The sequence below is a fragment of the Perna viridis genome, chromosome 9 (assembly GCF_037379345.1).
Source record: "Perna viridis isolate PV_CMFRI_1.1 ecotype Kerala chromosome 9, ASM3737934v1, whole genome shotgun sequence".
In the NCBI taxonomy this organism is placed as follows: Eukaryota; Metazoa; Mollusca; class Bivalvia; order Mytilida; family Mytilidae; genus Perna; species Perna viridis.
Window position 1 is genome coordinate 15,760,387 of NC_142453.1, and position 14,337 is coordinate 15,774,723.

Consider the following 14,337-nt stretch of genomic DNA (forward strand, 5'->3'; position numbering starts at 1 on the left):
AGACTACTTACAGTTGACACCCAATTATTTTTTACAGTAGGAATCCTTTCTTCAACCCACCAAAGTTATTCTTTGTTTCCTTGTCTGATGACTCTTCCGTTTTTGGGACATCAGCAACTTTAGATTTCTCCACTATATAATTTAGAAGTATGGATACTTTCATTAGAAGTACTAAATGTTAACAAACTCACGGAATTTACTTTTATTTCTTATTCAGGAACAGTTACAGACCACATAGGCAGTCATAGTTTTTCGTTTATTTTTTGCACTTTCGAGGTGAAAGTCATATAGATAATGTATGAAATTGGCACTTCGCATGAGTTATCGTTCTTGATTCGGTTGATTTTTTTTTAGACGCATTTGAATGCAAGGTTTTCTGAAGAAAAATAAAAGACCTGAACACAGAAAGGACTATCGTTGCATAATCATATGGCATACGTAAACCGAAAAATCATCATTTGTTCCGTGGCTAATTCTACCCCATGAATCACCTTTACCATAGGCAGTGTATGAATTTTATGGACTGGCACGTAAGTAAAGTAAAGAAATATTGGAATGATCGGTTGTGAAGACACTTACTTTTTTCTGTGTTCCACCATTTGTATAATTCTTTTGCTCCAAGAAACAAATACATAGCTGCGACAATCATCTGCAAAGGTGAAGCACACATCTAGATTGTAATTTGAAAAAAAAAACCGCTTAACTGTAAGTATTTGTAAGAATCAGACAAAATGGAAAAAAATCAGAAACATGCATGTCAAAAACTCACCGATTTGACAATAAAATTTCACTCCAGGGTGCTTTCTATATTTGAAAAGACCATTATTTGATCTCTGCATCACCGGCTTTGCTCAGATATTTTTCAAAAGAATGTTAGAAAAATGAGTTATTTGCCCTTGAAATGTTAATTTTCGGTGCATTTCAATGAAATTGTAACTCCATGGCCCAGCGTGATATGGAAAATCTTTTCTGTTTTCCTTGATTCTGATGGTGCAAATATTCAAATTACACTTTCAAAATGATGGGTTTTTCATACCAACTTTCACCGACTGTCTGATTCTTACAAGGACTGACACTTAATTATAGTTGGTGTTTAATCGCATTCATACATGTGCTTACAGTTGTAAAAATTCAGTAAAAATAAACAAGTTTAAAAGAAAGTTAGTAGTCACTACCGCACAAAATTATATTTTGGTGCATTTTTTTGTAACTTTTTGCTACAGGGAGAAAATTTGAAACAGCTTTCCATGACTCCATATTCAAAAAATGTATGAATGAAAAAAAACCTCATTTTTAGAATAAATCTTTAAAAGAAATAACTCACCTTGAGACCCTTGCGTTAAAACTGGTAACCCGAACTAATAAGTTACAACGTATACAAAGACAGCAATACAAATCTGAGCGTCTAAAAATACCAAGAGACAAAGCGTCTTTGCCTGACTTGTTAAATGTCGCTATGGACAGTGGACTGCGTAACAAGTAGCAACGTCTGTAGCCGGTCACGTGATTATTATTTTTTTTTTTATAAATTCAATCGCTGGCATTTGTGTGTTGGAAGCTAACTAATATATACGCAACACTCACTCAAATATTGTCGCAGAAGAAAATAAAGTAAAAGATTAAAAAAATGTTAAACAACACAGTAGGCGTAGATCCAAAAATTGGGTCTTTTTTGCGTGAGTTCTTGACTATTTACAAATTATACCCCGAGGCCTTGCCTCGCATTGCTCAGCCTTTTATCTCTAACACCCTAACCTGAAATCATTGATTCACCACTATACTAAAAGATAATGTGAAACAAAAACAAAACAAAACAAAACAAAACAAAACAACCAACAAACGATACTAAATATATTTGTACAATGTAAAGAGTTTCCCAACATTTAGACGTTGAAAGAATAAATTAGATCTCAGTGTATGTTGTACAAAAAAAAAAATGGCAAACTGCTGAATGCAATGTGAATTGTAATTGTTCACAGGGTAGTTGTCATGCAAATGAAATAATATTTGCCCAAAACAATTTAATTACATTTCTGAATGGAACCCCTTTACGTGAAAAATGCGAAATATAAGCACATAAATTGAAACCAAACGTCTCCATTAAACAGAGCCGTAGACGTATTATGTACACGGATAAGGTGTCTGGCCTCCTCCTCACCTGGAAACACATCGTTTTAAAATGTGGAATAGAGAGCCCATGCACAGAGAACAGTTTGTTCTTGTGGAGCATGCCGGTGGAGCATACACTAATTATATGGAAGTATTGTGCGTAGTTCACCGTAAACAATATTACAGACTTTGTCAACAATTTATATGGTATGCGAGATAATTCTTTCTGGTGGACTTTGTTTGCATCACGTGAAACTTCCTCCTGGTATTTGGAGCATAGTTATATTACATTTTTTTTTCAATTCAAAATTGAAGTCATCTCTTCAAAATTTAGGCTACCGCCACCATTAGTTTGCGAACGATACAACGTGTGCAACCATATAACATACGTTTTTGTCTTCTAGATCTGAGACATCAGCCTCTTGGTGGGTGGTACAGTACTAGTAAAGTAGAAGTTCCTCATCCAGTTGACCACGTCACTTCATATTTTACTCCTATATTTTAGGCTAGGTGACTAAGTCATTTCTATTTTTTGTGTGTGAGATTTTTCTATCTGTACCTGCATGCTGCAACGTTACTTCTGTGACGTTAGAATTTCTAATGTCGCTTTGAATTAACCGTGGGCGCCTTTGATTTAATTCAACTAGTAAACTTACTGAACTTACTTTGTTTCAACCAATCATCTCTCAATTTGCATTTTACTTCGTTGGTAAATGTAAATGCATCAACTTACTATAATCCACGAGATGCTCCTACGAAAGAAGCATTGTCCACGATTGAACACGGCACCAGATCACACGCAGGCTTTTATGGAAAGCTAGAGTGATCATTGGTGATAGTTCCAGGCAAAATCAATCACGCCAGGATTTAGCGGGATTGCCTTCGCACGCCGGTCTCCAAATCAGCCAGAGACAATACCAGATCGTATACATTATTGTATCTATATCTATCTATCTATCTATCTATATATGTATATATAAGGGTCTGAAAAATTTTTGGTCTTTCCCTCCGCGGGACTCGAACTCGCACCGCTGTGACAGCTATGGCAACACCGTCTGAACAGTCCAGGTCCTAGACCACTCCGCCAGCTAGGCTATGTAAAACAAAGCTTTCGCTGGCCGGGTCATTCCTCCTCGTAGGATTAATCTAGGGCTGTAACTAAGTACCATGCATCGTGTACTTTGTTATATAAATATATATTGAAGATCTCCCCATTACATAAAATTGCATGCTATATTTTTATCCATTGCCTACACCTACAGAGATTCATTTTCAGCTCCATTTCACGTTGTATGGTTGCTGCTAATAGGACCAGCAAGTACACGTGTTTTAATTGTACGCATTTTTTTTAAATTTTAAATTTTTATTTCACTACTAATTGCTAATGACATTGCATTTACATAGTATACTACCCTGTTGTTCTTTGAGTGTTGGTTTGATTAATATCAGAATAGTAATCTCGATGTTAATACAAAATAAAATGTTCCACAGGCGCAGGTTGAAAACATTAAACATCATGGACAAGTATAGAGACCGAGTATAATATATAAGCTTTACTCATAGTTAATGTGGATTGTCACTACATCATTTTCTGACTATATGTGAATATAATTTTATCCCTTATTGTACCAGAATATTTCTTCTTAACTTCAAGTCATAATATTTGGTGAAATTACAGATAATTATGCTTCTCTTCAATAGAGAATCATTTAAAATCGAAATACGGCTTTAAAAATGTTCAAAAGTGTTCGAATTCAGTTAAATAAATTCCAAAATAATGAGGTAAGTATTCCCTCCTTTGACACCTTTAATGGTATCACAGAAGTGTGCAGGCCATGTTTATAATCAAAATGATGCGGTCAAAATTGAGTAATTCCCCTTTGTACCATAAAAATCAAATTGTTTTAAAATACCAGTATATCTCAACAACTTGCAAAATCACTTAGAATATATCTAAGCAACATGATATACTTTTTTTTTATCAATTTGTTTGTCCTACAACTATGAAAAAATGGAAGACAATTGGAATACAAAAATGAGGTTCCTTCCATGAAGACACACACTACCAAAATATTATTAAAATCCATAGACATATTTTTGAGTATATGAACTGAGGCTGTGGTTACTATGATCCTATAATAATCCAAGTTGATTTGTAACAGGCTTTCTGATTGGTTGGTTCTCTCAATATGCAAACCAGGTTAATTTGTTTAATCCACCCTGGTACTATGACATCATTAATATTGACTGGTCTGTATTCTGCGATTCAAATAATCCAAAAACAAAATAATGTTTGAATCACACATCATTTATTAATATTAAGACTGTCATCCAAAAGGTATAAAATTATAAGAAATATTTCTAATTTTCAAACAGAATATACTCAATAAGCAGGTTAAGGCAGCAGGTTTACACTCTGCATAAAATGCCTCATGGTTATATTGAAAGCTGCTGCAAACCAGGTTATTTTGTAAAACCTGTTAAATAATTAGAAACATTCCTCAATTTAACTTTAGGCTCAAGACAGACCTATGAAAATACAAGGCAAAATATGTGTTGACTTTTTTTATTTGATTGAAACATGTGAAACAGGAAAGACAGATGTATGAAAAATAACATGAAGTAAATGTCATCATCAACTATAGTAAGAATAAATGCATAAATAACAAAGTCTGGATTGTTCAATTGTCTTTCTATTATCACAGGGTTGATGAAAATTTAACACTAGAAATTGGACAGATGTGAATGTACAGTGAAAACTGTGTAAAACAAACTCCTTTAGGACTTGAAAAAGGTTTGGTTTAGGCAGGTGTTCAGTTTATAAAGGTTCAAAATATTTAAGGAGTAGTGTTTGTAAGAATCGTGCAAAATCTGTTAAATGTGATACACCCCAAAAAAGGCTATATATTTTTATTTTTGAAATTAAGTTGTTTTATGGGTCTATATTATGAAATGTGTAATTATTCATTCAAATCTGTCTGCTCTTAGAAGATAATCAACATTGAAAATCCAATAGATTCTATTGTATTTCAGTGTCATTTAAATAGTAATCTCCCTTAATTTTGAAATCTACAGTACATTCTATGACTTTTATCTCCTAGAAGCACAGGTTATATGAAAAACTGAATGTTAATTTCTTTTTACTATGGCAATTCAAACATAATATCAAAATAAAAATATGTAGGCTTTTCACCCATGAATCACATTTTGCATGATTCTTAGCTGCAGTGCTACTTAAAAAAAATGATATACCGGGTATAGGGACTATAAAAAGTGTCTGTTCAAGACAGATTTAAAGGATTTCTCAGAGTTCAGTTAAGACAGATTTTACTGTACATGTATATGAAATAAATTGTACAGTACATTGTATTCAGTCTGACGACAGGGACTAGTTCCAACTCAAGAGTTTTCAAAAGGAGGTAATATAGGAGACAATTTCATCTGCTAAATTTGCTGCCTTCTTTACCAAGTTTTGCATTGAACTGTATGGAAATGAAGCCTGAAAGCCACTTAATTTGGAATTCATATCCTATTACTCCTGGAAATTTTGAAATTTTGTACCAAATTTCAGCAGATGTCAAGTAACGCAAGTTTTATTTCTTTAGAAAAAAAATTTATGGGTCAGAAGGTAGGGGAAGTCATGTTAAAATTTGAAAAGACAAGTCCTTAGAATTGCTTTAAAAAATGGTTTAGGACTTCAATGTATGAATAAAAGAATTTTGACTTAAGTCTGGCCATAACTTCTAAAACATAAACTTAAAATGTATGCCCTATCTATATAACGCTATACACCGAATTTGCAATCAATCCATCCATTCAGGGCTGAGATAATTCCAGTATACCACCCTCTTTTTGAGTAGGAGTATAATTACAAAAGAAAACAATACATGTACAAAGCCTGTTTTCCTCAAACGGATGTTTGCTAAGAAATTAAACAAAATTATTACATGAAATGAGTATAACTACCATGTAAATCTTGTCTTGTCTCATACCATACCCTAAAAAAGCAAGATTGGTTCTAGTTTCACACAACTGTCTATATGTTATGGCACTTTGTCATTTGTCATCATGTATTAGAAGTTTTAAAGTCCATAATCATGTTTCCTAAACTTAAAGAAAGATTCTTATTACAAAAATGTAAAATTTTGACTATCAAAGTTAGATGTTGGAATTGAGAAGTCTCTCCATTTCTGTCGATTTCAGCACCTCTAGGAAACCACATCATAAAATGAATAACATTGAATTGAAAAACAAAGACTGGAATGTACAAAATGACACAATTATCACATAAGGCAAGGGAGACAATTCCCTGATATTAATGGGGGATAACTCTGTCAACAACTCTCATGTCACTTTAGATGGTTCTGTTGGTGTTTTGTCTATATATCCTAGGGATTTGATTATCTTGTATTGATGGGGAATTTCCATCATTGAATGTAAGGCTAAACTTGCATCAGGATTTTTTGTTTTTGAAGTCACAGTGTGATAATTTACAAACTGAAAATTGTCAAATTTTCTATTTGGTAGAAAATCATCATAGTCCTCCATCATATCCCATGGACCATCACCAACTCCTACAACCACAATACTTAGCGGGTATTCAGAGGCACGGACTATTGCTTCAATTGTTTTACTTTCCTCTGTCACTTGACCGTCTGCTATGATAATAAGTATGTGATATGATTTACGTAAGTTCACTATATCAATTGCTTTGCTTATGATTGGTTCAAAATTTGTTGGCCCACTAAAACTGAGGCTTGTTGCATATTTGTTATATTTTTCTAACACTTCACTAAATCCTTTGCATGCATTTCCATTGCTAAGGAAACAAAACACATCTTCGTCATTAGTCACAGAATCTCCAAATCCATACGCTGGAATTAGATTGTCATCATCAAATGGCTCGAGAGTCTGCCCTATTATTGAGATCACTTTTTGATATGGATTATAAATTCTCCCTGGAACAATTTTATGTAAACATTGACTACTAAATGTTTTTCGTCCCTGCCATTCATTGCTTGCTGTAAAATCAACACCAATTATTAAACCACACTTTTCCAAGCCAGCTCTCTTACATGCATCACTAACTTCTGAAAAACTATGGAAATGATCTTCTATAGCTGTAAATGTCCGAAAATTATGTTGTATCCCAAGCAAAGCAAGTAATGACGGCTGATGTTTTAAACGTCTTTTCCGTATTATTTCATTTTCTACGATTTCTGATTCTGTTGGTTTTTTGGTTTTATCATGTTTTTTGTACAGCCAGAAGAGAAATATGCCCACCATATTGGCAAGAGTGTACATAATAAATGCTGTAACAGTCATGGTCATGCTCAATGTCTTCTTAATTCAAGATTATTCTAGTGTCGTCATGGTTTTTCTATAGGTTATGGTTTCTTCTCATGTCATTAATCTGAAAAAGAAAAACAGATAATTAGATAGGTTGATTGATTTTGGTTTTTCATGCAAATATTTCATGCACTTCAGGAAAAAAAACGTTTGGTCAAACATGTCATACTTAATTGTACTAGAACCACAACATTGCACTGAATTTTATTTGGACCAGCTTAAAGAAGCCCACAGGTAGGTATGTCACCCCTATGGACTCTATCTTCTATATATCAACTGATCGGTGGAAAAGCAGTGACCACCAATTTCAAATTTTTTGGTTCCTGTAGACTCAGCTGGTGATCTACAGTAATTGAAGTAACTATACTATCATTTGACCTGCTGGTGATTTGAAGTAACACACAAGTTGATTTTTGTCTTAAAAACATGTTCCACAAAATTATATTTCTCAAGTATGAAGGCCTTGATTCTTACTGCTGACTGGGTGACTTGACTTTCAAGATAATCAGGGGCCATACATGGATTTTTGGTTAGGGGTGACAATAAATAGATTTAAACAACAACTAAAGTGAGACAAAAACATTTTTTGAGGTAGAATTTGTGACTATGACCATGAAGTGCACCAAATCATTCTGTCGGAAATAATGCATGTAATACAGAAACAATTATTTAAACTACTAACACAGGCACAGAGCGGATATTCTAGGAAGTCTCGGTTATATATGCTGGTCAAGACATTAACAACAAAGCCAATATTTGACCACAAATAGCTCAACCCTTTTCTCATTCCATATATTGAAAATAAGTGGCAAAGTCCCATTAAACAGGAAGTTGATTCTTGAGAGCACCCAAAATTGCTTATTATGTATACCCTATATCTACATACCAAGTTTGAAATCAATCCATCCATTGGGAACCAAGATATTTGTGACAAAATTGGGATGGCCAGAATGATAGATGAAATGAGGGACAGAATGACAGATGGACAAAAAAGGTGATTCCAATACCACCAACTTGCTGAGTTGGGGTATAGATTAAAAAACAAGATTAAATACATAATGCTAAGAACTTTAATTAGTTTTTGGCATATTTGAATCAAACACATGATTGTGGTCAACAATTTGAATTGACAAAAACAGAACATCTGAACTAAAAATCAATTAGCATCCAACTATAAAGCGATGTAATCTCCAGCTAATCAAATTGAAGACCTGGGTCTATAATTGAAATTCAAGGAAATCATGGTTTAGATTGCGACATGATGAATTAAAATTCCATAAAAGATGTCTGATAAGATATTTATTCTTTTCGAAATCTTATAAATGCTGAATCCCATACCAATTTAACAACCTTCATGAGAGCACTTAAAAACTATTTTGGTGTCTTTCAGCAAAGTAGACTATTGAGTAAATGAAGCTATAGTGCCTAAGAAGTTAAATAATTCTGTACCAGAACATTTTGAAGGCACTTTGAATGAATTTGGAAATAAGAATTCTTGAATCTTAAAACATGGATTGTGCATATAATTTGTATAAACACTGCTATAATCAAGTAAAAAAAACACAGTTCGGATTCTTTTCAGCAGTAACAAGTTTTGATAAGTTAAGGAAAACTACTCACTGATCAAACCAGTCATTTAACTGCAAAGACTCCCACTCAATGCAATTATTTTACTGCAAAATCTTTAAAAAGTTCAATTCCTGATTCAAATCTTACACACAGAGAATCTTTAGTTTCCATTTTAGTCTTCAAAATTAGAACAATAAACTTCAATTACTTTAAAAGATTACTAGAGCAAGAGTGATCCTACATTTCTGTGACAACAGCTAAATGATCACTAGATACAGTAGTTCATCAGAGCTAGGCAAAAATGTAAAAATAGGCATTATTTGAAGATGAAGTGATACCTCACAAGTAATGGTTAAAAAAGGGGGTTGGCAAAATGTTCAAAATGAATAAGAATCAGGCAAAATGTGATTCATCGATGGATATCTTTTTTTTACATTTTGTGTAAGATATTATAGTAAAGAGAACTTAACATGTGGCTTTTCATAAAACCATTGTTCTTAGGAGATATAAATAAATAGAATGCACTGTAGAATTAAAAATTAAGGAAGATGGCTCTGTAAATGACACTAAAGTACAACAGAAATTGTTGGATTTTCAATGTGGATTATCTCAAAAGAACAGGCAGATTGGAATGAATAATGATACATTATCACATAGACCCATAAAGTAACTTTTAAAATAACAAAAATAATATGTGTAGCCTTTTTCAGGATGTATCACATACTACAGAATTTGCATGGTTCTTACAGGGACTTTTACTTAACATTTGTGCAAAGGTTAAAAAACAATCAATGATCCATCCCCATGTTATCAACAGGAAACCACTGGAAAGAGGAAGGGGATGACAGATGGACATATATGCATCTTTTCAGAGGGTATCACAAAATTATTAAACTTGCCACTTTGTGTGACTGCAAGCAGGGTATAAAAACTGGTTCATTGCATAAATTTTTGTCTGGATCTCTTTTTTTCTGCACTCTACTATGTTAGAACATTACAAATGAACTGCAGAAATACCAGTAAGGTGCATTAAAATAGATATATATCCAGGTCAGGCCTGGATCTATAAAATATTCTATGAATTCTTCCTCTATCTTAATTTTTAACCAATCAGTTCACTTGAAATAAGGCTTGTAAGTCTCGTCACATGACACTTTGAATTCATGAAAATAGGTCCTAACCTTTGTTCAAAAACATATAAAGTACAAAATGTAGTTGGTAATAGAATAAAGAGTGTAATATCATTATTGAAAACCCCTTAAGTATAAACACAGTGTTAATAAATAGTCCTTACCTATATCTTTTGTATGATAAGTTTGATAATAATACTAACTAGAAAATTCTGATAATTTTGCAGAATACTGATGTACCTAGATGCAGCAAACTAAGCACAAATCAATCTTTGGTTTTAAATGCTTATTATAGCAAAAAAAAATTCTAGATTATAAAATACTAGAACTAGACCTATAGGTTCTGTAAGTCTTGTTCTAGTTTCAGTTTCCCTTCGGGAATTTCTGATAGAGAATATATTGAAATCCGAAGACCGATCTGTATTTTATTGTTCACTTACGGGAAATCAAAATGCTGCATCACAATGCAAAATCATCTATTTTACGCTTTTCTTAAAATTTTTATCCTGTAGTGTAGGACTAGATATTAGTCATATTTTATCAGTATTTTTACGCAAAATGATATTTTGGTTTTAATATTAAACCCAAAAATATATTAATCTCCATGCATCTAAGTGGTAGATGAGGACCCATTCTAATGATTCCACATTAGATTCCACAATACCGCTACAACCTTGGTTCCCTTGATTACTCTTCCACAGAGTCACATGATCAGATTTACATACCCTATTAGAAGATTTAAGATCTGATGAAAATCACCATATGAGATTTGTTCATGTCTGAGATCCATATTTATATTAAAATTCAATTATTTTGTTCAATTCTATTTTTACATTTTTTAAACAATCATTTAAAGATAGAAGGGGAAGATGAAGATACTAACAAAAAAGTAGTTTTATTGATTGGAAACCAAAATAATACTAGTGAATTTTTCAGAAAATATAACAAAATGTGATTTTTTTGTTTTTGTTTCCAAACATTTATCTTGTTTTTCTTTTGACATCAATTTAAAATAATCAGAAGTCAACAAACCACATCAAGTTAAGCACATTAAGCAAATCTTCCTGTTAATGAGCCTGGAGATAAAAGGAAAACAATTTAATACATTGTAGATGGGAGATAACCCATATTAATCTCAGTCTAGCATTGTTTTTTTCCAAAGCTTCAATTTTCAGGATTTTTTATTCCAACAGACAAGACATTTTGTTCTCACTTTGCCCACATATTTCTATCCAGAAAATGTAGTAAATATTTTATTTTTCTGGTGCATTTAGGAAAAATAACAAATTTTGGAACACCAGTGAGAACAGGGTCCAACTATTTCTATGTTCATTATTATTTTTTTAAGCTTAATTTTTCATGAAAACATTGTTTTGCCTTAAAAATAACTTGAAGTGTTATAGTTAGAATTTGGATGAACAGAAGCAAAGATCTAAAAAGTTTTATTTTGATTTGATGAAAAACAAGGAATCTCTGAGCTACTCACCGAGTATACCCACACTTTTACCCCAAAATGTACTCTTTTTAAAGTTGGGAGACAGGAAGTGGTTATCCGACAGGACCGTAATCTGTAAGCGCAGTATTAGGACCACTAGCTGAGGCTGCATACCAAATATAAAGTGACTATGATCAGTAGTTCCTGAGAAAAATGTTAGGAAAGTTCTGGTTACAGACTGACTGACAGGAAGACCAACACAGCTAAACCAATATGTATACAGGGATATAAAGATAATCATTTGTAAGAAAACTAGAAAATCAACAGGACAAAAAGGGAATACACTAAATATACATTTCAATATATCTATAAATTATGGTTTTTTTTGTGTAGAGTACCTGAACCGATACATGCAACAAAAATTGCGATCAGTCGTCAATCACCGATCAGTTTTCGATCAGTCATTGGTCCATCAAACTGATCCATTAAACCGTTGATCGCATCACGTGACCACAGAGCGGTCAATGTATTTTACAGTTTTCGTTGTTTTATGCGTCAATTTTACACAAATTTACATAATGCAAAAAATTTAAACATCAATTCATACTTTTATTTCACATTTCTTTTATTTTAAACAGATCAACCGCCATTTTACATAACAAAACTGCGAACAGATCAGTCACCGGTCATCAATCTGTCAGTGATCAATCAATCAGCCATCATCGATCCATCGAATCATTGCGCATATCGGTTCAAGGACTGTAATTATATTCATGTTCAAATATGAAGACAAAACAAATTTTGTCCTGCTGCAATTCTGCAAATTTCTGTTCCAATTTCATGTAACAGCTTCAAGTAAAATTTCTTTAAAAAAATGTTAAAGTATGCCATAAAAATCAAATCTAATATAATTTTTCTCCTTTAAGTTTCCCAAGTTAGTAAATGAGGTTATATATTGTCATTAAAAACCTGTTAAGACAATTAAAATTTACTTACTTAAAATCTCACTTAAATTATGGTAATGGCCAATTAACATTTCAAGCTTTCTATAAATGTTGTTGTCTTTTGAAGCTGTATTCAATTTCAAACACCAAGACAAAAAATATTAGTCCTGCTGAAATTGTGAGCATTTCTGTTCCAACTTCCTTTTACAGTTTCAAAAAAAGAATGCATTTAAGACAAATGGCACACCAGAACAGGACTAACTAAAATAGACTTTTTAAATAAAAAAAAACCTGCCTAGAATTTAAATAGAGCTATACACAACAATAGTTCAGTTTATGAATGCCTGTCTAGAATCTAAATACAGTGATACACAATAACAGTTCTGTTTATGAATGCCAGCTTAGAATTTAAATACACGAATACACAATAACAGTTCTGTCTGTGAATGCCTGCCTAACGCTTAAACAGAGATAGACATTACAGCAGTTCATTTTATGAATGCCTACCTAGAATTTACATTGAGCTATACACAACAATAGTTCAGTTTTTGAATGCCTGCCTAGAATTTAAATACAGTGATACAAAAAAACAGTTCTGTCCGTGAATGCCTGCCTAGAATTTAAATACAGTGACACACAATAACAGTTCTGTTTATAAATGCCAGCTTAGAATTTAAATACACGAATACTGTGACAATAACAGCTCTGTCTGTGAATGCCTGCCTAACGATTTTAATAGAGATAGACATAACAGCAGTTCATTTTGTGAATGCCTACCTAGAATTTACATTAAGCTATACACAACAATAGTTCAGTTTGAGAATGCCTGCCTAGAATTTACATTAAGCTATACACAACAATAGTTCAGTTTGAGAATGCCTGCCTAGAACTGAAATAGATATATAACATAATAGAAGTTCATGCAGATAGTGAATGTCTGGCTTGAACTTTAGTAGAGTTATAAACAACAAGAAGTCAGTTAATGAATACCTGCCTAGAATTTAAACAGAGTTATACACAATTACCTTTGAGTTTATATTGCCTTCCTTGATTTTAAATAGAGAGTTCAGTTTGTGAAAGCCTGCCTAGATCTTTAATAGAGTTATAGACAACAACAGTTCAGTATGTGAATGCAATAATTAATAATCCTTACAATGTTAAACAAGAGAAATGGAGAATGTTTTAATTTAATTTCTTAGGTTTTTAATTAGGAGAATGAAACATTTATATTGACATGAACCAAAGAATATATATTTATGGAACATTAAGATATTGAAATTAAGGCAACTATTTTAAGTACATGATGTGACAGGTGAATAATATTGAGCAAGTCATACACATATATTTCAAACTATTTTATTCTCCATTCAAATGTTTGGTTATTCTCATTGAAATCATTGAAGAGTGCAAATCTTAATTTCTACATTCATTCATGTTAAATTAATTCATATTTATCCAATACGAAGATGAAAAATAGGGCATTAATGGAGCATGATGTGATGTTTGTTTGTTTGTTTGGGTTTAACGTCCGAGCAGCAATATTTCAGCTATATTCAGACGATGAACATGAAATGGATGATAAAATGAATATGAAATGATGATGAAATGAAAATAAAGGAACGGACACAAGGAGAATATAGGGTCGACAAATTTTGATTGCCACTAGAACAAGGGGGGATGGGTAAGATCAGGCAATTTAGCCTCCTGTTGCGGAGGGCAAAGGTTCCTATTCCTATTGAATACCACAGCAGGGTTCTTTAACGTGCGAGGAATGTGACATCTTTCCCAACACGGTGCACTG

General features: G+C 32.7%; 1 protein-coding gene and 1 long non-coding RNA gene across 17 annotated transcripts in view; both read right to left on the bottom strand.

Annotated features, from left to right (window-relative positions):
- Window positions 1-7: 7 nt before the first annotated feature.
- LOC148606944 (uncharacterized) lies at window positions 8-2,681 on the bottom strand. Of its 2 annotated transcripts, none has more exons than XR_015915422.1 (3): window positions 2,499-2,681; window positions 580-649; window positions 8-132 (listed from the first exon to the last, which is right to left on the bottom strand). It is a non-coding gene; the product is annotated as an uncharacterized LOC148606944 (long non-coding RNA). The 2 variants fall into 2 exon arrangements; XR_015915423.1 differs by lacking the exon at window positions 2,499-2,681 and adding an exon at window positions 1,325-2,491.
- Window positions 2,682-4,661: 1,980 nt separating this feature from the next.
- LOC148606945 (uncharacterized) overlaps window positions 4,662-14,337 on the bottom strand; it is a 54,913-nt gene continuing 45,237 nt past the window's right edge. For 10 of the 15 annotated variants that reach the window (XM_088545287.1, XM_088545284.1, XM_088545285.1 and 7 more), the window contains one exon: window positions 4,662-7,522. In XM_088545287.1, coding sequence (XP_088401413.1) covers window positions 6,454-7,440 — 987 coding nt within the window. In that variant the 5' untranslated portion in view covers window positions 7,441-7,522 and the 3' untranslated portion in view covers window positions 4,662-6,453. Of the gene's footprint in view, window positions 7,523-9,078; window positions 9,382-11,643; window positions 11,797-14,337 lie in introns of those variants that run through there. The other 5 variants (XM_088545297.1, XM_088545296.1, XM_088545292.1 and 2 more) reach the window with 4 other exon arrangements.